Here is a 27,092-nt window from a genome sequence, read left to right as displayed (position 1 = left end):
GATTTTAATGTTCATTTACTTGTTTACAAGACTCTTGAATGTTTGGTCTACATTACAAATTCTTTGTGGTTTTACAATTATTCAAGGACTCTTGGATCCTCTGCTGCAGTTTTGTGAAATACAAACTTTCACACAAATAAGAAAATTGTCAGCTCAGCCTTTTCTAACTATGCATCAAAATTACAGAACTCTGCACCAAGGGCCACGAGAGATGCAAGCACAACACTGAAAACTTATGTATTCAGTATTGCATTTTAATAACTGTCAGTCTTCCTTTGTGTTATTCATATCTTCTATATGTTTTATTCTTCATGTCATCCTTGTTTTTATCTCTCACATGTTCTTTTATTCAAGCTCACCAGTTCTTCCTATATGCCGCCTCCTACAATTTTCTCCTCATTGTAAAGAACTTTGAGCTTCACCCCCTGAATGAAACATCCTTTACAAATAAAGTTTAAAACTATTTCTATTATATCCAAAAACCTAATGATATCCAAGTCTTTCATAATGTTTTTAAGTGAGTATGTTTCTTCCTCTGACCATTAATATGGCCTTCTCTCTTCTTTGGGCATGCATCTATACCTCACAGCCCTGCAAATTGTTGGCGAGTCGGTTTGTGCACAATGCATCCATGAAAACTCACATAGCTAACCGTAAACAGACAAGAGTCTGTGTGTTGCAAAGTGCTGAAAAAAACCCAAATCAAATGTATATACCTGCTGCATAAATGTCAAAGGGGCTAATGGGCAATATCCAAACACAATATGCTGTTTACATGACCTGTAACAAATTTCAAGTGTCTTATTCAGAATAATAGTAGAATATTAGTATGCATGTACACATAGTGACAATGATGTTGGTGAGGATGTGAACAAACCATGTTTTTCTCCGTGCTACACAATTAATCTATTTTATATGAAGTTTGACTGACAGATAACATGGTGGTTTGGATTTTATGTGGGTGTTCCTGGTTGCCAATAAAAATCTATTTTGTAATGCAGGACAATACTCGATGAAATATGAGATTTATTGACCTTGAGTTAATACACTGACACTCAAGGGAATTTGTCCATGACTTTACATTGCGCTTCTGGCTGGGGCTGCTTTCCAAATATGTGTTCAGCATATAGATACTGCCTCTGTATCTGAGATCTGGCTGCAGTCCAGTCAGTCAGGGTGTAACGTACACACTGACTCTGAGAGCTGAGTGATACAGATTCCTCTGGATAAATCTAGGCATGGCTTAGTCAGTGGTGTCGTTTGTGTAACTGAGCGATATGCCTCTCATAACATTGTCTGCAGCCAGTTTAGAAAGTCAGGAGAAATTAATAGTACAAGTGCTGTTAAACATTGGACTGGTGAGTTTAAGACATTTCTTTGCAAAGGCAAATGAGTGAAAATGCTGGATGATGTTTTTGTGTTTTTTGAAAAATCAAACCTAGGCTTAATTTCCTCTTTACTCATCATAAAACACATTTTATTCAAACTCAATTTAACAGAAACAAAATAAAACTTACCCAAGCCATCTTGGTTGCTCTTGCTAGTAATCTAGTTAGTGAGTCCACTGTTCCAACAATCACCAGCTCCGGTTGGTTGAAATAAATCCTTAATTCACCAAGTTAGATGTAAAAAAACATGCCCTTATTCCCCACTATCTCTCTCTGCCGTTGCTGACCGCCAGCTGTTTACAGTTCAGTAAGTTATCCCCCCACCACTAGGTGTCGCGGTGTCTTTCAGCTCAGTTGCTTGTTCTACCAGTAAAGACCGGGACTGAGCTCTAGTGGTGCATGCTGCGCACTACATACAATAGGGTTAATAGAAAGAGGAGCGCCTGTATGTATGACCGTATTGAAAAACATATCTTTGGGATTTCAGAATACCATGATACCACCCAAGCCTAATCAAACCCTTTGAAACTTGTTTTACTATCAGATTTCAGCACTCTCTCTGTGTATGTCAAGTAGCTTTATCTGCGGCTGGCCTACCTACTGTAACTTGGCAGTCGTCCACATGGTTCAGAAAGCCAATTATAAACTGGCTCTGAGGGGCCGAGCAATATGGCTATCTGTCAACTATCAGGATATGGCTGTCAGACAGTGAATACATGGGATGCATCAGAAACGTATGCTGTGTAAAAGCTGCAATGTTTGTGTCAAGGCTTAACAGTTCAACCGAGCATAATGAACTGTTCTGAAGGCAAGACAAATGGATCCATATTGCCTTGAAGGATCACGCTGATCTCCATTCTTATTGGGAAAACCTTGATAGTACCTGACACATCATCACACGCTGCACCTGAATGACCTAAAACAAATCTGCTCGTTACGCACTGACTCTGCAGTCTTATTTCACTGCAGTCGGAGCTTTGATAAGATTTCCATCAGTTCATTGTGCAGAGAGCTGCTCTCAATAACAAGATGGGAGTGCAAATATTTACCTAAGCAGCACCTTTTATAACCAAAGTTACAAAGTGCATCATGAGACAAACATGACACGTACAGACGACAGCATCAATGAAAAAGCTGATGTGTAAAAATGAGATTCACAGTCGTGCAATATGAACTGGTAGCGAACATAAGCAGCACTGCTTTATTGGTGATGTGAGACACATTATCAGCCTAATTTTTCACTATTTGCAACTGTGCAGAAGACATAGGAAGAATAGGTCCTATTCTTGTACTCTGGTGCTGGTCACCTCAATCCAGTGATTCATTTTCTACTTAACAGCAAATGAATGAAAGAAAGTTGATCTGGACAGTTAAGGTTACTCACCCTGGTTGTGTGTGAGTGTCAGCACATAGTTATCAACACTGGAAACAGGTGGATTCCACCTCAGCAGGGCTCCTTGTGGAGTGATGTTGAGAGCGGTCAACTCTGCTGGCATGTCCATCGCTAGAATTACAATAAAACACAAGTGTAAGACCAATGTAATGACAAAAACAACAAGAAGAAGTGATGTTTTTTCATTTATCAGTTTGCAGGAGAAATCTTCAGTGACATCTGGCAATGTGACAGCAATGGACAATCATGCAACAAGTAGCTCCGACCAGGCAATATGATTGGTCAACTTGACACTTAGAACCTGATCAAACCAACATGTCTTCACACTGTGCTCATCACCAAAATATTATTTTCCACAATTTCCATAATAACATTGCAACTTCCAGAGCTGAATCAAAACCAGTTGGCTTCAATAATATAAAATGAATCGCTCTGTTTTTTTATTTAAATCAACGTTTTTATTGAATATTATTTATGGTGCTTTCAGAGCGCCCCATTAGTCCAAGTGTGTACCCTTGTGTGCAGTAAGCCGGAGAGCAAACAGTTTTGTGACCGCAGTGAAAATGTTATTTTTGGAAGGCTTAAACAGATCAAAGCACAATATTTTGTCAGATAAACATGTTTAAATTTTGGAAATGCTTGCATCTATCTTTTCAATACATCTTGATCTTTGGACTTTATAGCACTCTGGAGTTAAGCATTATTGGAAATGTTTGTTTCACATCAGCTGTGCCTGCAAGTCTATGACATGGCAATGTATCTCAAATACAGCCTACATGTGAATTTTGAGGCGTAGTAGCTAAAAAGCAAGCGCTTCGGTCCTGCAACATCACTGTCCTGCCGATAATGACTCTAAAGCACACCCTCTTATTAAATACTGCTTGACGGTCCACTCACTGCAGGGCATGTAGTAAGTCAACATGTTAACTATGTATAAGCAAAATTTTGTATTAATGCTTTTCTTTAAGTGACAAAAAATGAAAGAAATTCTGAGTCCTCAAACTTGTAAATACAAGAGGCTGGGACCAGAGAAAGTTTGGCATTTTTGTTTGAAAAATGTTTAAAAAGAGTTATCAATTTTCATAAGTTAATTAACGTCTATATGACGGACTAACTGGTTAATCGACTAATTGCTTTAGATCTACTAATAACATATTATGAAAGGGGCTAAAGTTTGCAAACATACAGAGGACACTGCAATTAAAAAATACATTAAAAAAATAAGAAAGTTCCAGGGAAACACAATTTGTATGGACTGCATCTTATTTGGTTATTTCCAAGGTATTTTGGAAAACTAACCTGCCCATTAATTTGTACACAAACTATGGAGCTGTGTCAAAGCAAGGCAAGTTTATTTATATAGTGCCATTCAGACACAAAGTAATTTAAATTGCTTTACAGGGGAATATAAATATGTTAAATTTAATACATTAAGAAAACATTTAAATTGCACTTAGACATTAAAGGAAAAGCATGCAAATGAATGGTTGTAGGTTAAATAAAAAAATATTGAATTGAAATATGTCATGGTTACTTTCATATGCAAAAAGGTTGCCAGTTAGAGCACATTATGGTACAATTGCAAAGCCAAATAAAATATCAATTAGAAATAACTTTTGAATTTAAAATGAAAAACCATTATTCAATCCACACCTTAGTTGTAATTACAGAAACCCTGACACAGAAGAGCTTTGCATTCATACTGATTAATAATGACTCTCTTTGCCATTTTGATCACTGTTTCTTCAATTCTAACACACATCAAAGAGAAATTATGCAGTCAAAAAGGCTGCAGAAAGTCTCTGATATTCTCCTGAGCCTACTGTTTCCCCACCCTCATCCTAATTTCATTCTCAGACTGCTGGACATGCCAAAATTGAGTTTGAATTTAATTATACCTTTAACCTCAGTGTTTCAACCCCAATTTCTCCTCAGGCGTGTTATTTCAGCGCAGCAGAGAGCGTGGCAGGAGAACACAGAAGACTGCATGTGCTCCACAGCTCTGCCCAGACGAGGTAATTAATATTGCCCTGCCCTCATCAGAATAAAAAAAAAAAAGAATTGTGCTCATTAGCACAACGAAGTGAGTTTGAGTCTTTATCTCTACGATAGATGAACAAACCTGATTAAAATCATTACTTTAATTGCAAAAAGGTTTAAGTGAATTTAATGGAGGCTTGCCAAGTCTATTAGATTGGCAATGGAGATGGAGTAGAGATGGCCAATAAAGAAAAAAATAAACAGGTCATCCACCTTCATCAGTCCCAGTGATAATCCAATCATTGCTCTCCATCTCCTGATTACACCAGTGAGTTGCAGGCTTGAGCCAACTACATCACACTCGTACTTGGATCTGTATCTGAAAGTCAAGCCTCAGTGCTTAAGATTCAGGACAAGACAAAAGGGTTGGAAACAAAGGAACAAAAGGCCACTCTGGGACTAGAGTGTGTGGCTGTGGTGCAGTCACATGCTGATGGGAAGCTCAATTAAACCTTGAGTGTCAGCTGCCAGAATACACTACATTTACATGCTGTATTGCTAAAATCTATCTATACAGGGAAGCCTGGATATTCAGATAATAATCTTGTAAACCTGCTGTTTCCAGAAGCACACACCACAACAAAGACTAGAGTCCTCGTGTAAGTAACACAGTACAGCATGCACAAACAGGAGTACACAGTCAGCTTTCAAGAGGCTTTTTAAGACTTAAAATGCCACTATGAATGAAATTTAAGACTTATTTTCAAACCTCCAGAATTGAAGGCCAAAAAAAAAACAACCCCAAAACAAAACAAAAACATTAACATATGTCAATTACGAAGGGTTAGGGACAATTTTGCTCATATGTTTCTGTTAACATAAAACATGACTTTAAAGCATTAAATGATCTAATTCAAATTCTGGAAAAAAAATTAAGAACTGTCAAGTGTAAAACACATGAAAAACAATGAGTATATTATAAAACTATCCATTTGGTTTGTCTTGAAAAAAGGTTCTTTATTTGTCATACCTAGGGCAGGTATAAAGTGATATGAAAGTTGACCATTATCTTGCTGTGCTTATCTACTCTGACTATTAATAATAACGATAATTCTGATACCGTGAAGCCACAGTATTTTCTTAGACGGTTATCGTACCATATAAAGCAACCCTTGTCATATCTACTGTATCTGTGTTGTTGGTTTTGCCATTCTCATCTGTTTGTGTTAATGTCAGAGGCATTAGGTACATTATTTAAAAAATGTATATTACCAATTATTTTTAGATTTTACAATAAAATATCACAAAAAAATGATTCTTAATTCCTACTTTTCCTGTCTTAGCATTTTTGTTATACCTTTGAGAGATTGATTGAAGACATTTTAATACCAATTACGGCCTCAGATTAATGGATTCAATTCCTTTTGAGACCTTTTAAGGATCTGCAGAAGCCTGGAATATTATCCACACTGTTATAAAAGCTGTGACATGAATTAAAATGAATTAAGTGCTCTGTTGTGCTCCTAAAGCTAATTGCAGTGTCTGCAAATGTTGTCTGTAAGATGGTTGAAAGGGGCGACCTATTACTCTTCTGTGGGGTCACTATCTTAAAATGATCTAGGAACTAATGTTAGATATAATATTTTGGGTAATTATTAAATCATATGGTAAAAAAATTGGTTTGACCAGGGTTCAACTGTGCCACTGACAAATGTTTAATTTTTTTACCTGATGACTCCCTAAAGAACTTAAAAATGCATCTAGAAAACCAGACCCACTCAGTGTTGTGTATTACTGTGATGCCTAAAATGATTTTTTCCAATATTCTAACAATCATAATTAAAAAACAGAATAATATTAAGTGGTGAATGCTGCACGATTGTCTAAAGACAAACATCTGACACTGTAAGTCACTTCTGACAACTGAAGCTACCGGTATCAGATATCATCAGGGAGGAAAGTAGGCCAGTACAGTTTGGTACCGAAAAGTTTCACTGCCTGTTTGCAGTACCGTAATAGCAGCTGCCTGCCGACCACAGTTTGATAAAGTTGAAAGATATTCACAGATCCAAACTTCCCGGATCAATAACTCATAAGCGAAATGTTGTTAAAACAAAAACAGTCAGGTAAACAACAAACTACAACCTAATTTTCATCAAAATGAGCCATCTCTGAGCTGGACAAATAACATTCTCTCTATGCGAAGCTGGCTGTGAGATGAGTCCACAGCGAAAAGAGATACAACAAAAATAATCGATAATGTTATTAAATTAGAGCATGTAGCATCCACAAAATCCCTTCACATATCAATGGTCCCCTTTTGATTATAACACAATACTTAGTTTGGAAAAAGAAGTCTTTTGCATAATTTGGGTGAATTTTTATTGGGAAAATATTAAATGATTTCACTCTTATACAGTGTAGTGTCCTCGAACATTCAATAAGTCTCAAAAAATTTCTCAAAAAAAAGTCTCAACAAATTCAAAGACCTGGCTTGTAAACTGTTCCAACTGTTGTCAGTGAATTTTGTTGTAATTTTCCTTTAGTTTACAACAAAACAAACTGTTATGATTTTGAGAGTTTTGTCAACACTCACTAATTATTCTTTGGCACTTACACCATTGAAATAAATCATATGCTATACATGATGTCTCTAAACACCATACAGGCGTTTAAAAAAAAAATTGCTTGTGTTCAGGAATGAACAAAGCTGCAGACACAAGGAGAAAAATATGAAGATGTCCAAACATCATCCTGAATAACCACTTATTCCTAAATTTTAAGAATCAAAACGGCACAGAGTGGTTTTGGCCTCTCTGTGTGCACATCAGTTTGCAACGCACGTTTACTGAGTAACAAGTTTGTGTTGTAGTTTAGCTGACTCATAAAATAAACACTGATATGGCCGATAAGCTTGCTAACAGCTTTGATTTTGACCTTGATTTTTATGTGAGAAATATTGGTTGTTGTGACGGGGCATTTTATGTTTTAAGGGGGAAATTGATGTAAACCCTATTAGCAGTTAACTAACAGTCAAGTTCACTTCGGGTAAATTTAGCTCCACTTTATTAATGTGCTATTAAATGTCTGAACAAAAAAAAACCTAAGGAAAAATGTTTCAAGCTGAGTTTTTGTGCTTTGCTGAGCGTGGTATTTTTAGGAACACCTCAGCTATGACAGTTGGCCATGAGGTCAGTCGGCTGTGTGCTGTATCTGTGGCCATTATGTAGACCAGACTGCAGTAGGCAGTACAGTTAGTGAGACACACTGGGCCATTTTACTCCCCAGTCCATCTCTGCATCCCCTCTCATTACTGTGGAAGCTGCGCTGACTCACTGTACAAAAAAAACAGGTTATCAGTGTGAGTGTGTTCTCCACGTTGGCCCCATAGCTACAATGGATGTGTCTGTTCCATAATACTAATACTCATGCAGGGCAGCCACAGCTGTGCAGACACTGTCTCTGCTGCTTTTATGCTGTATGTGAGCTGCACTAAACGATTCAGTGCTGGTTTTAGATTGTGAATGCACTGTATGTGTAGGGAAAAATATTTGCTAACACATTTACAAATATATTTTACGAATATAAGACATGACAAGCCAGTACACCCTAACAGTGGGTAATGATTAGTTGTTGGTGTTAGAGTGTATAAGATTTAGTGGCATCTAACAGCAAGTAAACTAAGAGAAACTTCTCATGTATGCCAAGCGTGCAGGAGAACGATGGTGGCCAACACAAAAACATGAATGTCCTTATCTAGAGCCAGTGTTTGATTTGCTCATTCTAACCTTTTGTAGAAAAGCATGGCTGACTCGGTGGAGGAGGGCTTGGCCTGTCCATATTTTTTTATGAGCGGCTAATTCTAACTTAACAAAAACACAGCAAGTCTTATCTTCAGGTGATTATAAACTAAAAACATAATATTATATTCAATTTCTGCCAATAGATAAACACTAAACAAACATTTAAAAGCAACATTTTGGTTTTTGTAAGACTTTCTTTAATGAAAAGAAAGGACTTGATTCTCTTTAAGTTTCTCTCACACCAGACACTGACTGATTCTTTGGGGTATCTCTGACCAAAAAATACATTTCTATCGTGCTTGTCAAAATAAAAGTGTTACGTTTAGATTGCCGTGCACTGTACTCTAAATACTGAAAGTAAAAGTAACGTAGAATGGCTCATTTTAGAGTAATTATTACTAGTATTTATGATATTATTGGATTATACTTATTGATGTATTACTGTGCTCATCAGTTTAATGCTGCAGCTGGTAAAGGTTGAGCTCAAATTATATACTTTATTTACTGCTGAGTAGATTGTGAATTTCCTCCAAAGAAACTATAAAGTTGTATCTTAACTGATAATAACGCCTAATAATCAATTTGTTTATTTGTGTTCTCTATTAATAATCTGACTCTGCAAAATGACTAAAGTTATCAAGTAAGTGTAGTGGAGAAAAAAGTTTAATAATTCAATCCCAAATGCAGTGGAAGTATGAAGTGGCAGAACATTGTTAACTATTAAATAACCAGCGGCAAGCTGCCTAATTGCCCCATACGTGCTATTTTCTTTTTTGTTAACTGTCACTGCAAAATAATAGCCCACCTGCTGTAAATGACAAGTGTTGTACCTTAAATTGATCTTAATGGAAGAGGTCACACTGAGACTGTGACACATGTAGCTCTCTCTCTCTCTTTTTTTTTTGAGTCTTTTCTGTTGCCAAATGCTCTGCCTGGCCACACGTCCTTCTGTGAAGCCATATGTTTCTTTATTTTTTTCTTCTTAGAATTGAATGTTAATTGTGATATATCTTACAGCATCCATTTAAAACAGAAGTCTCCCTCATCTATCTTTTCTTAAAATAGCTAGCAAAAAAGACAAGTAGGCAGGACTTAAATGGTCTATCCCCGAACTTTTGGGACAAGTGATACTTAACTCTGTGTCCTGACACTTTGCTAATGAGCGCCATTATTAGCCCTCCATTAAACGGACCTTCACATAGTCCTTTTAGTGTCAACCCTAAATTCCTCTTAGATTAGTAGCACCTGCTGTGTTAGCTTAATGAAATATGGCTCCCTGCTTTTTCATCCCCTCTGACAATAATTGATTACGGAAGTGAAGTAAGTAGCAGTTGCAGCATTATTCAAGTCATTACATACTTGGCCAGGCAACACTGGATTACTCTTCCAAATCCCCTGTTTCTGTATTGTTGTTGAAAGCGGCATTAAAAAGTCCCTGGTTGGGCATTGCGCGATGTGAGGAAAATGTTATTTACCATTTCTAACAAGCTTGACTTTGGAGTTATGTTCTTTTCAGGCTATTACAGCCCCGACGGCTTTGCTCATTGTAAGTACACTGGGATTGCTAAAAAAGAAGCTGATGATAAAGAATTGGAGGGGAAGACACAAGAGAAAGTGAGAGAAAGAGACTCTTTTAGTTTCTTTTTTTTCTCATTCTTGAACCTGGCGGCTCCCGGAGAATCAGGTCTCATTTGTATGCAAACACACCTCCTGCTCTCCTCTTCTCTCTCCTATCCTGGGCTCTCCTCTCTCTCACACACTGGAGATTATGCATACAGTGCTGGGAGAGTGTGTTAATCTTAGGTTAGTGGAAGAACAGTGTCCCACATTTACATGCATGTGTGTGTACAAGTGTAAGTTAAGAGTCTGAAAGCAAGAGAGCTTCTCAACTATAATGATGAATTAGGAAGAAATAGAGGGGGAGACACAGAGAGGGAAGATTAAAAGAGGGGAAAGCATGAGGAAGAGAGGAAATGGTAAGAAAAATGGAGGATGGAAGGATATTGAGAGAAAGAGAAGCAGAACAATATGGAAGGGTGGAGGTGAGGCCAAAGTATAAAGAGATAAGAAAGGGAGGTAAGCGGGGAGATATAGGAGAGTAAGATGGAGTTCGGAGTAGGTTACCAATTACTGGGTCATGGAGTGGACAGATTCATCTATTGCAGCGGCAAAGATTGCAGCTCCTGCAATGTCAGCTGTACCCTTAGATTTTGCCTGACGTCTGTATTCATGTGTGTGTGTGTGTGTGTGTGTGTGTGTTGCTCTTTTTAGCACATAACTCCCAACGCGCAGCTGTTATTGTTGTAGAAGAACAATTGGTCTGAGAGTCTAGCAGAGAGAAAAGGAATTCTTCATTCAGTTTACACGGCAAACATTTTGTCCCCACGCTGCCCCCCCCTGCTCTCGCAGCATGTCGTTTATCAAAGAGTTGTGGGCGAAGGAGTGAGGAATGTGGTTTTAATGCAATGGGATTTCCTACTGTGCAAGAACAGAACATAACGAAAGCGCAACGAAAGTAGATCACGGTGCTTAGCCGGGAAATATACACTCAGTTGCCACTTTATTAGGTACACCTCGCTAAAACCAAAGTAATCCACTTCAACAGTCCTGCAATAAGTCACACTTTAGTTCAAGATATATTGTGACATTTTTATTGAAGCTGTTATGAGGAGGTGTTGTTTCAACTTAGTGGTCATTTCGAAGGCTTTACTTTGTGATGTTGTCTTATTGTGACGGGTTTTTCTATGATTTGGTCCGCTTCACTTAGGCCTATTGCAATAACAGAAACACTGCTCTGTCTGCAGTGAACATGGTTATAACAAGCATTTAAACGGAGACATCCGAGAAGCACGCAGCCGCTCCTCTCTGTACACTGCGCAGAGAGTCTGGAGGCTCCCTTGCTGCTCAACACTTAGAACTGCACGGACCAGATGGGACTGGTAAAGACAGTTGCTTCACTACTGTGTGAATGCTGTTGTCCAGCAAGCACTTGCAGGTCTAGACACTGGGTTAGAGAAAAACTGTATTAACACATAAACTGACAGTTTTTCCGTCTTCTAGAAAAACCAAGATCATAAAAGTTAACTGCTACTGAAGCTTTTATGTTGACTGAAAATGACGTCAACAGAATAATCACTTGCCACTGACTCGTTAGGGCAAAACATAATAACCTCCACATCAGGAATATCCTGAACCAATCTCAAAGATCTGTAGCCGACCCCAATCATGGCATGTTTAACTGATTGAGTCAGCGATACTGACCTACATGGAGCCTGATCCGATACTTTGTTTAATATCAGATGTCACGCAGTCTGTTTTTTACTTGCAAAGCTTTCATGCACAGCAACGTGGAGTGCAGCCGTTTAACTCTTTAACACCCCGCTGTCCATCTGTCCTTCTACTCCTCCGAGCTTTCATGTGTGTCAGAGCAAGAGCTGATAACGACATAAACGAAAACCAGTGGTGGATGAAGTACTTGGATGTTACTTAAGTAAAAGTAAGTTAGTATAATCAGGAAAATGTACTTAAAGTATTATAGGTAAAAGTACACAATGCAGGAAAAACATCTCCAAAGAATTTTAATTAGAAAAAAGAAAAAGAAAAATACACCCAAAATACTCAAAATTATTATATTATAAAATTATATTATAAAATGATAATTAATTAATTATAAAATTATAAAAACCAAGGGTCAATTTTTTTTTAAATAGAAAAAAAACACCCCCAAACATTAAATTATTAAAAGAAGTAAAAGCCTTAAATGTTTCTCAAAAATAATTGGCGATTCATTTATGTGAATTGACTGATTGATTAATTTACAATTTTTGCAGTTGTACTTCTATCAACTCTTTGGTTACTTTAATTTATCACAAAAAAACATATTTGATAAAAATCTTCCTATGTTTTTTATGCAAAGAACTTCATTTGTAAAGTAGCTAAAGCTATCAGATAAATGTAATGAAGTAAAAAATACAATATTTCCTTTTGAAATGTAGCTTTAGATTGCGAATGTGAGTTAAAGTATAAAGTGACATGAATAGAAAAGTACCTCACATTTCTTCTTAAGAACGATGCTTGAGTAAATGTCCTTGGTTACGTTCCACCACTGCAAAAAACTTATTATGAGACTCTTTATGTTATTTACTGAAGTTATGTGCACTGGTTTCATCTTAGTATTAAAGTCTCTTGTGTTTTGGATCGGGGGAAAAAACTTGTTTGTAAGGGGAGTTGCTACTTTTTAAGTAAACTGTTGGGGATTAAATTGCCAAATACTGAATGAATTTACAGAGAGGGTTATTAACAAGGCAAACATCATCGCGGGTGATGAGAGGCATCCACTGGCCTCCTCATTCAACCTGCTCTTTTTATAAAAACCAGATCCAAACTGTTCTTTATCCCACAAGCCATTAAATCTTTAAATACGCACAAATAACATGCAGTATGTCCACCTGGATGATGTGTTCTTTTTGTTATGTCAATATATGGAAGTGTCAAGGGATTGTTGCTGCAAACCAATTTCCCCACAGGGACAAAGAAAGTATCTATCTACTCAACTTTCTATCAAGAAATCCACTGAAATGAGCAACGTCAGGCTTAATGAGTGAAGTGAACATGAATGAAGCTCATGCAGCTGCAGTTTGTTTGGTTATATGGCTTTTCTATTCTCTTGTCTTCTATATGTTCGTGATAATGTTTCTTAATCAACTCGTACCTGTGAAGACGGAGGTGCTGACCACTTTGCTCTCCTGACTCCCTCTGACAGCGTTGAGGCTGATCTCATATTCAGTCGCTGGAAACAGGCTGGACAAGGTGTAGTTGGTCACATCGCTGTCAATCACCACGCTGTCCACTCGACCTGCAGCAAACACCACAAACATTGCTGTCACCTTGACCTTACACATCTTCAGGTAAACTGCTTAGCCAGCTGGTGAGTATTTTGCATTGCAGAGTAAATATTTAATCAATAAGGAATTTTAATTAAAAAGTTAATTAAATTTCACAGATAAAATGTTATCAATTAATTAGGTACAACAGTGTGTGAAACAGGGTTGTCATCCACAAAATATCTTACATCAGAGACCTGCTACAACAAATGCCATGTTCATTTAACTGTAACATGAAAACGCAGCGTGCCAGCGTGAACACTGATTATTAAATACCATGTTATCATATGCAATGAAAATAGGCAAAAGAGGATGTAAAGATTATGCTACCTCTGGCTGACTGGTAAGACAGCTTATAGTATTCAAATGGAGCAAGTGGTTTGATCCAAGAGATAGTCACCGCGTCTTCGGTCACGTCTGACACTGTCATCTCTTTTGGAGGGTCCATGCCTTGAATGGAGATGAAGGGTGTTAGCACATGATCAAAATGGAAACAGAGAAGAGTTTATTCTGATCCCAGAGGTACAGCAGGACAGCATGTGGCATAGTGTGAAGCAAGTTTACATATAAATCTAAAGGTTTTCGCAAGCAAAAGTGAAGTAATTCAGTTTTTTTTTTGCATTTCCAATATTTATTTTTCTCTTTAATACATTTACATAAACAGACTTGGCCTTGGTTTGTAGAAGCACAGGCATTTAAATTAAAAAAAAAAAATCAATCAAGAGATATTCCTAGAGTAATCTAGCTGCATCCAGGTTAAAGAACACAATGGGAAGCATTAGCAGTGAGACAGAGCTGAAGAGATTTACCCCCCTGCTGACAATTTGTTTTATGTGTCTCCTGAGACTATTGAGCTGCTGCGAAAAGGTTATGGCAAAAACAAGGTGAGCAAACAATTAAACTGTTGACAGGTCCTTAGCTGCTGGAGAAAGAAGCAGAGGGATAAAGAAAGTTAGAGAGGGGGAAGGAAAAAGACAAAAAAAAAGAGGAGATTAAGAGATCACTTCCATCTCTTGCTGTGGACAAGAGGCGAAACAGGCTTATAAACCAAGAGCTCCACTCCCTCTCTGAAAAGAATAATAGCTTTTATTCACAAGCGGAGGGGGGAATTTATAACTCCTGGCCTTGAACTCATTTATATTCAACTTGTATGATATACAGTGGTAGCATTTTGTATATGCTGTAAGTATTCATGCCTGCATATCTTACTAATGATGTTTGCTTTGGAAATAGGTCTGTCAGAGATATCTACTGCTATTGACCGGATCCCCCTGGAAGATCACAATTCAATTTGCACTGTGTAAGCTAATAAATGAATGTGGCCCTCAGGCTGAGCAACATTAAAGCACTGTTTGAACTGACCATAGCGGCAGTCGATATCAAAGTCTGGTAAATAAACAAACCACCTACTATAACTGTGGTTAAAATAGGACCGCAGAGCATTTCAAATGCAGAAAATGTAACACTAAAAGCAAGTCTAATTATACGACAAAAGCCAGAGTGCAGATTCTCATCAGCGCTCACATATAAACATGCCACATCAAAGCATTAGCCACAGTCTAAAGACAGATGCAAGGAGTACTCTACATCTGTCTCAAAATCCCCTGTCCAATTTTGCCCTCAAATCTGCTTATCATCATGTGTGGGTGAATGTAAAGAGAGAGAGAGCTCGAAGCTGCCAAGGTATTACATGAAACTGGCGCCGTAATCAGATGACAGCATGCAGGTGTCTCTGGCAGCACTGCAAAGTTAATATCCAAATTGTTCAATGCTGACTTCTGTCTTTCCTACGTTTGTCCTCAGTTGCGCTTTTCATGATTTTCCTTTCATCTTAACTTTCCTCTCAGTCTTGCCCATTGTCTATTTCTCAGACAGGTTATTTCACTGACCCTCTTCTTCTCAGTCTTTCTCTTCCCACATGTGACTAACACACTCTTCTCAAAACACATATTTCAGAGAGCTCCTTCTAACAAAAAGCCAATTAGTGAAAAATGACATGGTAATACTGTATAATACTTTAACAAAGAGACAGAAAGGCGTTAAGGATCAATGTGGCACTGTGGGAGGAAAAATATTTTAATCAAAAGACAGAAATGATAGAGCAACTGCGACTACACAAGGTGATAAAATAAAGGGAAGAATGAGAGGAAAGAAAAAAATTCAAAAACTGAAAACAGTTCAAAGCAAGAGCAGCCTTCTTCTCTTTACAGAAACAATGTGAGCCCACACACTGTACCTCTCCACTCACTCTTCTTCTCCCTGTCCTTTTCCGTATTAAAGAACCATTTATCAGCAATTTGCCAAATACATCCCAATGTTACGACTGAGTATGAGTTTAAAATAAACATGAAATCATTATACGCACTGGCTACTGAATCAAGTTTTATCCATGTGGCATACCTCATTTGACACTACAGAAGAATAACATAAGCTTGTGTTTTTGGTGTCTAAAAGTCTGGCAGAGGAAGAGAAAGGGAAAAGCTCCAAGGCAAATCTCTAATAACAAAACTCATTCTGCTGTGGCTCTGTGCAAATGAAATGCTAATACAGCACTTTTGCAAATACATATTTGATTTTAAATCACTCTGTATTTCCATTTCTTACACTGATTTTCTCCTCTTCACTTTCTCACTTTACTTGCTACAGTTCGTATTTCCAACATTAGTTTTCACGGTAATCCTAAATGGAAGTCGGGAACATCCTGTTCCAACTCTCTCAGCCCCCCCCCCAAAAAAACAGAGCAATCAATTTAGAAATGTGCTCAAAAGCTCAAACAATTAGTTGATTGACATTGTTAACATGTTATTTCCCCTATATTACATCTGTTGCCGTGACTTTACTCTGTGAAGGTGAGCACATGTGCTGTGTACTTGTGGTGGTGATGGCGGTAATTGGGTGCGGGCTATGTACCGATTAAATGTTTGTGAACCTCTGAAACACGATGTAAACAGCAATTTCGTCAACTTCTGAAACATCGTGTTTCAGAAGTTGACGAAATTACTGTTTTTGTCAACAGAATCTGTTGATCATAGTTTCAGTTTTAGTTTAGTTTCCTGTCAGATCGGGCTGTCTTAGGTATGAGTAACGAGCAAAAAAACTGGATAAATAAGACTTAACCCTAACCCTAACCCCTAACCCTATTATACAGTAGTTGTGAGTGTTTTTTTTAAATACAGTTCTGTTGTTAAACATGGTCCAGCTTTGCTTCAATTTATTTGGGATTCTTTGTTTACTGGAGGTATGTCACTAAAACAAGGTTTTCTTCACAAATGTCAATATAACACAGGGTAAGTAATAGATAAATAAATTGTTATTTGTGATGCGAAGTATCCCTTTATGTGTAATCTCATGTTTAGTTCATAGGTAAAGAAAAATACACACATGCATAGACAAACGGTAGCATAAGCAAGGATGCGTAACTACCACAATAGTTCTCATACAAAGCCATAAACCTTTACTACGCTGCTCATGTTCATCCATCCTCATGTTATCCCTGAGCTACCCTTTGATACCACTCATCCATGAAAACAAACAGCTCACCTGTGGTAAGTGATGCTGTAATGGGCTCAGAGGTAACATCCCCCTGTATTGTGATTAGACTGACGGTGTACAGAGTGGACGGCAGCAGCCCCAGGACCAGTGACCTCGTCTTGGAGCCGTCCAGTGTCACCTTAGAGGTGTCGGTCCCATCTGCAGAGCTGTAGCTCAGGATGAAGAGGTCAGCGGGCGGCGCTGGGGCGCTCCAAGCCACCGACACTGAGTCTGAAGTCACCTCTAACAAGTAGAGGTGTGTTACCGGCCTGATTCCTGGAGGAACGAGGGTTTAAAGGTCACCGGAGAGTTTTCAAGGACAAGTAGAAAGCCGGCCACAAGCAGGAAATGGCGATGAAAAAAAGTAAAGACAACAGCTGCCATCATTATGGAGATGACAGACAAGCAAGTTGGTGATGGATGGAAGCAGTCGTGGATGATGTAATAGATCGTTTATAATACAGTTGAGAAAATTAGCCTTGGGTGTAATCTTGATGGGGCAGGTGAGAGTCACAGCAGACGACAGTCATGTGGAAGTGATGATTTAATTGGTCATGAAACAAGAAAAACTAATGAGATTATCCAGCATAAAGATGAAGATGTGATAGGACTGTTCACAAGAAGAAAATGGAAAAGTGATGATGATGGTAGCAGATGCTGCTGTCAAAATGTGTGACCTGGACAGGGGATGATGTAATGAATACCAACCAGCGAAGCAGCTGACACAGCAACAAATGCAAGACGATTTGAATTTAATTAGCCGTGTGGGTGTATAAATAGCAGGGAAGATGCAGTACAACACTGACTTCTCCTTTTCTGATTTATCCCGATTAAACTGTGGAGTTTTCTTTGTGATCATCATTTGAAACATGTGTTGTGTACACTTGTCTGCATTTATGTTCTTCTCCTCTTTTATTGGTGAATAGCTTCCTTTAATGGCACATTTCCTTCACCAGCTGTCAAAATGCATTACTGCCCTGTGCAGTCAGCAGAAAATTTGTATTGCATAAACTCCGTAGTGGTGGTGTGCATGTGTGTCCTTGTGTGGAATAACGACATGCTCATCCAAACATTCCTCTCGAGCACCAATAATGGTCAAAAACTCCACATGGCGTTGCTTTAATCGTGGATTAAATATTGAAGGAGTGTCAGTGTAATGTGATGGCCATGCTGGTGAAAGGTTTAATAAAGATGCCATTGATCAAGACGACAGAAACAAGTCTATTGTAGAGTGAGAAATAGTTAGAATTTATTTTTTGTGATTAATTTGAAATATATAACAGTAAAAATAAAATGCATCAATATAATTAAGACACACCTAAAACTTAGGTGTGTGTTGTTTTTTTGCTACTTGATGTGACATCTGATCAATGTGACAACGTGTGCTACCAAATCAAATCATCCTTGCTAAGGATGGATAAGGACAATGATGGAGTTTTTGGTGGAAAACGTTGTGAACGGATCTTTGGAGAAAACAAAAGTAATCTGCACAGTTTGCAAAGAGGAATGGAAATATCAAAGAAGTACTTTGTCTTTTGGCGAAAATGCAACAACCTGTGGCTATATGGGTAGCTAAAAACTGCCACCCAATTAACACAGTCGAAGACAAGTGACTGAGAGAAATCATTTAAATTGCAATGTAGACACCTGTTAAAATCTACTCTCCAGAGAATCCAAAAATCCAAGAATACACACTTTGTATAAAGATGAGAGGGTACGGACTGGACATGCTTGAGCAAGCAAAAGAACATTGCCTTTACAGGGGATCATTGGATTTCACTCAGAAATAAGTACTTGAGTGTCACAGTGCTCTTCATTGATAAAGAATGGGATTTTGTCATTTTCACAAACTGTAAAACAGGAGAAAATCTGTTCAAAATTTAAAAAATGCCATTAACCACCGGATCTACTTCCTTTGTTTCATTTTACATTTAGATATCCCTTATCAGAAGCCTTTCTTGAGAAATAAAGTGATAAATTCTTTAGTTTTTTTTAATATTGCTCAACAGATGATCATATGGAGGCAGTGTGGGTGATGTGTGATGATAATGTGGTGAGCCACCTTAAACATGTCTTAATATCTCTGGATTGCATAATAGAGATACAGACACAGAACTGAAGATGTTAATGAACTTCTAAAGAATAAAGGTCAGAATACCAATCAGTAGTGCGACTGTGAAAAAAAAGTTGTACAATGTCTTCTGTGGCTCTAATAAAAACCCTGATGTTACAGCAGTTATCTCAATTTGGACTTGTGGGCTTCAACTGTATAACAGAAAGCTGAATTATAAACTGGGAGCAGAGAGTTTAAAAAGGCACTTACTCTGCAAGAGGAATCTAATAGAAAACATGCTATTGGTTGCATTTTGGGAAATGTAGGGATAAGCACATTTGGAGCTCGCTCGATACTAGAGACTAAAACTTTCAGCCTCTTCAAAAGGTGGATCTACTCCTTAATGTTATAGGACAAGATGTGATGTTTAGATATGTGTATAAGTGTTTAAATTATCAAAGTAAAGTCCATTTCTCTGAATAAAAGGGTGGTTGCCCATGCTGCCGTTATCCTACATAGCAACATATCTTAAAGGCATAGTTCATCCCAAAATTAAAAACACATATTTTTCCTCTTACCTGTCGTAGGGCTTTTTCAGTTTAGATTGTTTTGGTGAGAGTTGATGAGTTTTGGAGATATCAGCCATAGAGATGTTTGCCTTCTCTCAAAAATAATGAAACTAGATGGCATTCAGCTTATGGGGCTTAGAGCATCAAATAACAATTTGCAGATATTCAACAGCAATGTCTCTTTGCAGAAATCATGGCCCTGTTAGGGACTATTTTCTTTCTACCAAACTACACCCACCAACTGTATCACTAGGCAAAAAGAAGCACGCATCCACTGCTAGCGCACCTGGCCCCACTGAGCTAGCTAACACTACAACTCAGCTGAGGAGGACGCCATTAATGTTTACATCTCACGCTGTCACAAGCACGAGCCTCTAGTCCATCAGCAGCTGCACACCTCCCTCTGGTCATATAATTGGCTGGTGTAGTTCAGTAGAAAGAAAATAGTTCCCTTTATAAAACTATGCACCGCAAAGTCTGTGGTTTTGAGTAACCAGGTCATGATCACTGGAAAGAGACATTGCTGTTGGGTTTTTTAGATGTATATTTTTGCACTTTAAGCACCAAAAGCCGAGTGCCATCTTGTTGCATTATATTTGAGAGAAGGCAGACATCTCCACGACTGATATTTCTGACACTCTGAAACTCACACCAAAGCAATCTAGGTTGATAAACAGCACTACAAGAGGACAAATAAGCATTTTTGATTTTGGGGTGAACTTTTCTGAAAAAAAAAAAAAAACAACTGAAAAATAATGAGAATGAATGAAAAAATAAATGAATGAATGAATGAATGATTGAATAAACAAATGAATCCAATGAAATCGGATGTGAATGAATGCATACTGTGAATGAATGAATACTCATCTAGTGCTTTCTGAGTGATATAATGTAAAAACACAACTGAGTAAATAATAAGAGGTTTGCAGAGCTGCTTCCTGGAGGTGGTACAGTTCACAGGCAGTGATATCTGATAGTGCTCCAAAGGCAGTCTGGGATATGTATTTGATCAAAGTTCAAGATCAAACTTTCACCATACTTTTTCCCCCTATGATGAGTTCACCTGAGCACAGGTAGACAGATGTTGCCAATATGGCCAAGTGAACAGAGGATGAGTCGATGACAGGTAATTAATTATTTTACCTCTGATTCTCTTCATCTGTCATTTTATCATTCTCTCATCTCTTCTCTCCAGATGGTTAGAGTAGTGTTACTTAAAAAAGCCACGAATGACAAAAGATGATGAATGTGGTGATGATGACAACTGCCACAACGGTCACAGTGAAGAAGCAAGAGAGGCGATGATGACGAGGAGGGAGGTGAAGAAAAGAGTGACAAATCTGACAGCAGGTAAGTGCATGCCCATCACTCTGACACCAGCCTTTGTGCAACTGAAAATCACGAACAAGAACCAACAGTTTCCGAGCAGACTGACAGGCAATCCCACGTATAGTTGGACGGATACATGCGAGTCTGGAGGAAAGAGAACTTTACTGTGATTGAAACACCGAGCTGAGAGAGAGGAAGAGCGGTGTGAGCCGGCAGTAATGAGAATGACAGAAACTGAGACAAGGTGGTGTTGAAAAGAAATCACACGAAAAAGAGACACAAATACATTCGAATGCAAAACAGAGGTGCAATTAGGGAACACTTGTAACAAGCTCATTAGCTGACGTGAATAATTTACCTCCGCTAATTGCTTCCTCAAAGTATTTTAAGGTTCTCCATTTCCTTTTAGAGCCACTCACCTTACCTGCTGCCACACTTTGGTTCATTACATTCAACGTTCAACTTCATTACGCACCACTGTTGTTAAAACTGTTCTCTAGCTTTGTGCAGTAATAGGCTGATCTTTCATGTCTTTATCTGAGCAGAGAAAACACTGTGGAGTGAATTTATCTTTGCTCTGTCTGATAATTGAGTGGATTAAAGTGACGCTGTACTGCGACCTTGATACTCCACAAAAGTTTATATCTAACTGAAGCGAAGACGAAGACAAAGACAAGAGAGACAATAATGCGGAATAAAAATAACACAGTTTGAGTATATAAAACTTCACTGTTCTCTCTACCTGTGAAGGCGTCGATGGTTGCCGCAGTGCTCTGCTGTCGTCCTCGTCTTGCTGCCACGGTGATGGTGTATTCAGTCCCAGGCTCAAGGTCAACCAGAGTGGTGGTTGTTACATCTTTAGGCACCGTCAGCTGGAAAAGGAAGATGGAGGTGAGCACAAATTCAATGGCATTTCATTGAGACTATTTCATAATAAAAAGGTCACAGCATTATTTTTCCAGTGCTCATCTGTCCACTTCCTTACCTCAGTAGTGACGCCAGAGGAGGAGGTGTAGGTGACCTTGTAATGGTCGATGGGGCCCTGGACCACGCCCCACACCAGAGTGATGGTGTTATCTGTAGAAGCTGTCACGGTTAGATCCATGGGCACATCCAGACCTAATATAGACAAAATAAAAGATTATAGTGAAGCACATGACCTTTTAAATGTTGAAATAATAACAAATAACAATGCCAAGCATTAAAGCTGTAGTTGGTAACTTTTGTGAAAGTAACTATTGGTCATATTTGCTAAGACTGTCACTATAACCACAAAGTAATTAAATGAGACAGATAGTCTGAAAACAATAATGTTCGTACTGCTTCTAACAGAATTTGCTAGAATATTCCCCAGCTGCCGGAAAACAACAAACCAGAGCCGAGGAGACTCTTTCTACTTTCTCTCTATTTTTCAGCTCAAATGTTTCAGAAACATATTTTAGTGACTGGGTCACAAACCTTCTCATTTTACAGCTAAACAGTACACTAAAATATATTTCTGAAAACATTTTAAAAGTCAAAAAGGGAAAAAGTCAATGCAGTATCAGAACCCTGATTCATGTTTGATCAGCGCTGCCTAGTTTGACAGTTAAGCTACAGTTCACGTGCAGTGATTGACATGATTGACAGCTGCGTTTAGAGACTCGTTGGCTCTGAAAGGTATTTTTTTGGGTGTAAAAAAGCCATTACAAGCACTAAGTGGAGGCAGAAGAGCACATTTTTTTCACACATTATCTATCTCATTTCCTCCTGTGTGAACATCATGATAGTTTCAGCAAGTATGACAAAAAGCTTCTCTTTTTTTTTAAATAAAAATGATGAACTACACGAGCACATTAACACTGTTACTCCCCCCCTCCTCGTGTGTGCTCACCAACAGCATGAGCTACTGGTGACAATTCAAGATATAATGTGACATTTCAAGGACCCTCCTACTCATCCATAACAAATGTACTATGACTGAGTCAAGAGTCGACATAGCACGGGACATTACCTTTGATATTTACCTTTATGGTTTTTTCTTTCCTAGGTGCACCTGCCACTAAGTGTTTTTTTTAACATATAACTTTCTTCATGTGCATATTTTTGCAAATAAAACACATGATTTCAAAACACCAGACATATGGAGAAAATGCATTTTTTTAAAATCAAATCAAATTATGCCTTTATATTATTTCTTGCTCACTTTTTCCTATTTATTTTGCCCTCCCTTCACTGTGGAAAGCACACACAGCTTGATGTAAGTAATACACAATCTCTCCGTTGACCACTGAAGTAAAACGCCATGTCATGTTTTCAGTTTTTTGCTATGTTGTTTCACCCTCTTGTGTTCAAATTGCTGTATTCTGCACAGAAAAAGAGAAAATATGATCAAATATTTTTTAAAAGTATTTAACACTTAGATTATACAGAGAGAGGCAATAAAGGTTGATGAACCAAATATTTTTGATGCACATTCATGCTGCAGTCCCCTCTTACGCTGTAGACAAAGCATTTATGTCATGCAGCCCCTCACCATTGTATCCCCTCAACCAAAACATTATATATTTATATCAAAAAGACAGAGAGCAGACGTTGTGTGCTTAAATTAGACAAACATTTTATTTTGGTGAAATATCAGAGAACTGCTTAAACCTTGTGCAACATTTTAGCAGAAAAATAACCTCCTCTGTATTTTCATCAGCTGTATATCCTCTTTCTTGGTGCAGGACTGACATCATAATCAGGACTGTTACTCTCGGACTTTTTTGTGTTGATATAATGATCCCATATTGTGTATTTAATCTTTTTGTATTAGTTTTGTGCTTTTCTTTCCTGCAGTGATGACCTGACTTGCCCACTGAATCATCAATGTTCCATTCTCATTTAATCCTCGACTGCACTGTTTGCCTGAACCTGCAATGTTTTTTGGAGCCCCTTGTCAAATAGATTTCTTTTTGGGGGGGAGTAAGAAAGAAAAAAGTTCAACTGAAGCCGCTGTTAAGGGAAATGATGCTTTCAGCTTTCAGCAACTCACATTCATCGTAACTTGAGCACTGCTGTGTGAGGTGTTGTCATATTATTTAAAGCTATTTGAGAAAGATGTGATAGCTGTGGTGCATTTTCAAAGTTCAAAGAGAGTGCACAAAATGGTGGGGTAGAAAGCGCTTGTTCGTAAAGCAAATGGAGGCATAATTTTGCAAAGTGCAAAATACCTTCCGCCATTATAATGATTGCAACCGAGGAAAGATGTGCCAGAGTCAATGTGATGGGAAAATTAGCGAAGCACCTTTGTGCACTAACATTTCAAACAGAAGGTTAAATGTGTTCTTTTGTGTCTTTCTGCCAAAACACCTCAAAACACAATAAAAATTCAAATAGCCAATTGAGTGGGTAAAGAGAGGGCCATTGGCAATTAATGTCATGCATTATTAAAGCTTTAAAATGCTGTAATGGGAACTTTGACCGCAACACCTGCCTAACATGGCACAAGTCGTGCCCAAATCTGATTTGTTTGAATTTATTAAAATGTCTTTTAATGGTTGAAACAGGAGCGCTGACCTTCAGTACAAGCTAAGAATTACATGTTAATAACAAATGGGCCACCCAGCCTGGTGTGAAGCAGGTAATTAAAGTACAATGCTGCTGTGATTCACTTAGTGTGTCTTATGCCGGCCTCACATCCAAACGTCTGAGCGCTATCACTTTTGCAGTAATATTGGAGTAAAATCAGAGGTGTTACCTCAGTTGGTGCGCAAACAAATGCACAGATCTTGACTGTTTGATGTAAGTAGTCTGAGCTAAGTCTGAGCTGTTTTAAAAAGTATTTTTCTCCTCTTGTTGTTCCAACAAAATTAGGGTTGCACCTAACGATTATTTTTTTATCGATTAATCTCCAGATTATTTTTTCGATTAATCGATTAATCATATATAACAACGAATTTACTGAAAATAACATTTTAAAACGCTGCAGGGCATTATTCTTCAACAAAAAATAGCCAAGTCTTAACTGGTTAACTGTGTTTTATAGTCTGATATAAAGTCTCTCCAAAATAAAATTAATGCAAGAGCTTGTTCCACTCAAATAAAAGGAATGTAGTACAATCTACATTTAGCAATACAAAAGCAAAATAAATAATGTAAAATTCAAGTCACTTAACAAAACAGTTACTCTTTGTTACAGTAACAAACCTCAAAACTAGCAGTCCAACAAAAAATCTTACAGTAAAATTAGTGCAACTTTAATAACACTATAACTTTTCTCTAACAGAAATAATGATAACTAGTCTATTCTTTCTGCATCAAAATATTCCAGCCTTAACGGGGCCTTAAGGCAAACCGCTGCCTGGCTGATATGAGTGCTGTATTTTCATATTTATAAGCACATATTCCACTCATTTGTGAAGTTATACAAGCTCCTGCACAGCTGACAACCTCGTCCTGTAAATGTTTCAAAATAAAAGCATTGTATCAGCAACTGATGGCATTCTGTCCACAAAGACACAGTCAGATAGCTTTTGTTTTGAAAGGGAAGCAAGAAAGTTGAGGTAAAACAAACATCTTTGTATTTCCTCATCTCTGTGACAGAGAGACTTTAAACTGCAGTAGAAGTGGTACAGAGTCAACAAACGGCAGCGTCACATGTAAAAAAAACGGCGAGCCACCGTTTCTCTAGATGTGCTGCAGCTGACACGCAGCTCAGAGGCACCTGACAAGCGCTGCTCAGGCGGACAGTGTGCACGCTCTAACTTGATACTCGAGTGCCGAAATAACAACCAACACACCTGGCGCTGCTCACACTCTCATTACACTCGCTGTGTGAAACAGTGCAACGTGTTGAGGCACTTTGTGTAAATTGACGTATTCACATAATCAATTACGTCATCCCAGCCCTAACCCAAATCAAACATGGTTAATATTATCCTGTTTTAATTTTGGCTCATGCAAAAAGTGAAGAATCAGTGTGCTCTCTGCAAACTGGGTAGACAGAAAACTTGGAGGCGCAAGAACAGGGACAAGTCCTGTTTGTCTTGGACTGTTGAAATGGAGAAGAAACTGGTTGTGGCGTGAACAAGAGTTGATGTTTAATTTGGTGTTTATCTGATCCACCAACCATCGCCTACTGTAGTGAGCAATCTTAATTTTGAAATGGTTCACTTGTCTGAGGCTGTTCGAGGCAACAAAATCCAATATGTTAAGTTTATAAACAAATTTAGTTTCTCTTTATAGATTATACTGATGCCAAATTGTCAAGAATGCCATTGATATATGACGCTTTTTATCTTGCATTTCTAGAGTTATGTGCTTTTGCAATAACATGAGTAACTGGTAAAACTGCATATTTTTTAAAGGGAGTTTGGTGTAATGTTTTCCACCAGCAGCAGGATGGAAAATGATCTTAAATGGAATCTTGTTAGTGCTGCAAATAGTGACTCTGTAAGATCCCCAGTCTTTTCAAAACCTTATAGTCTGAGACCAAAAACTCACACTGCCTTTAGATGTTAGACGGTGTCAGACTTTAGTCTCTAAAAAGAACTTTTAAAGTCTTGTTATGTAAGGTTGGCATTGAATACATCAGTGGAGTACAAACAGTGATTCACTCACCCGTCCTGGCGTTCATTGTTGCTGGTGTACTCTGGTTGACACCTTTCATGGCAGAAATGCCGATGCCATATTCTGTGCCGGGCAGCAGGTCTGAGGCACAAAGACAGAGAGGAAACTAGTTACTAATACAACACACAATATAGCAAGAAATCAACATGACATAGACATACTCTATTTGATGTTGAGCGCATGTGATTAGATTTTTTTTTTTTAAAACAGCCTAATTAAGTCTACATCAGTGATGAGGCAAATTTACATGTACACCATTATGATATATAGAGAAACTTGCTTTTTTTTTTTTAAGCTTAACTGATAAGTCTCAAATCGATTCAGTACATCCACGGTGAGTTTCTCAAACTACAGAAACAGGATGATGAGGAATGGAAATGAGCGCGAGAGAGTGACAGAGAGAAAATGAGAGTCACAGAGAGGGAATGAGGGTGGAGGCAGCATTGATTGCAATGGCCCAACAGAATAACACAGGGACCTTTTGCTTCTATTCTTATGCCGACCGTGCCCTTTGCAGCACTGTGGCCTTTCGGGAAAAAAAAACATCCCAGTTGACCCCTCCTTCCTGACA

The 27,092-nt window shown here is 38.2% G+C and overlaps 1 protein-coding gene across 1 annotated transcript in view; it reads right to left on the bottom strand.

The window, feature by feature from the left end:
• Positions 1 to 27,092, bottom strand: part of tnr (tenascin R (restrictin, janusin)) — a 212,830-nt gene that overhangs the window by 34,885 nt on the left and 150,853 nt on the right. Inside the window, exons 17-23 of the mRNA XM_042497978.1 lie at positions 26,513 to 26,602; positions 21,915 to 22,048; positions 21,672 to 21,801; positions 16,988 to 17,254; positions 13,778 to 13,897; positions 13,276 to 13,419; positions 2,773 to 2,892 (exon numbers count right to left, since the gene is read on the bottom strand). Coding sequence (XP_042353912.1) covers positions 2,773 to 2,892; positions 13,276 to 13,419; positions 13,778 to 13,897; positions 16,988 to 17,254; positions 21,672 to 21,801; positions 21,915 to 22,048; positions 26,513 to 26,602 — 1,005 coding nt within the window. The remainder of the gene's footprint in view (positions 1 to 2,772; positions 2,893 to 13,275; positions 13,420 to 13,777; positions 13,898 to 16,987; positions 17,255 to 21,671; positions 21,802 to 21,914; positions 22,049 to 26,512; positions 26,603 to 27,092) is intronic.

This window comes from Plectropomus leopardus, chromosome 12 (assembly GCF_008729295.1).
Source record: "Plectropomus leopardus isolate mb chromosome 12, YSFRI_Pleo_2.0, whole genome shotgun sequence".
NCBI classification, from domain to species: Eukaryota; Metazoa; Chordata; class Actinopteri; order Perciformes; family Serranidae; genus Plectropomus; species Plectropomus leopardus.
The sequence above is the reverse complement of the archived record's forward strand: the minus strand, read 5'-3'. Positions and strand labels throughout refer to the sequence as shown.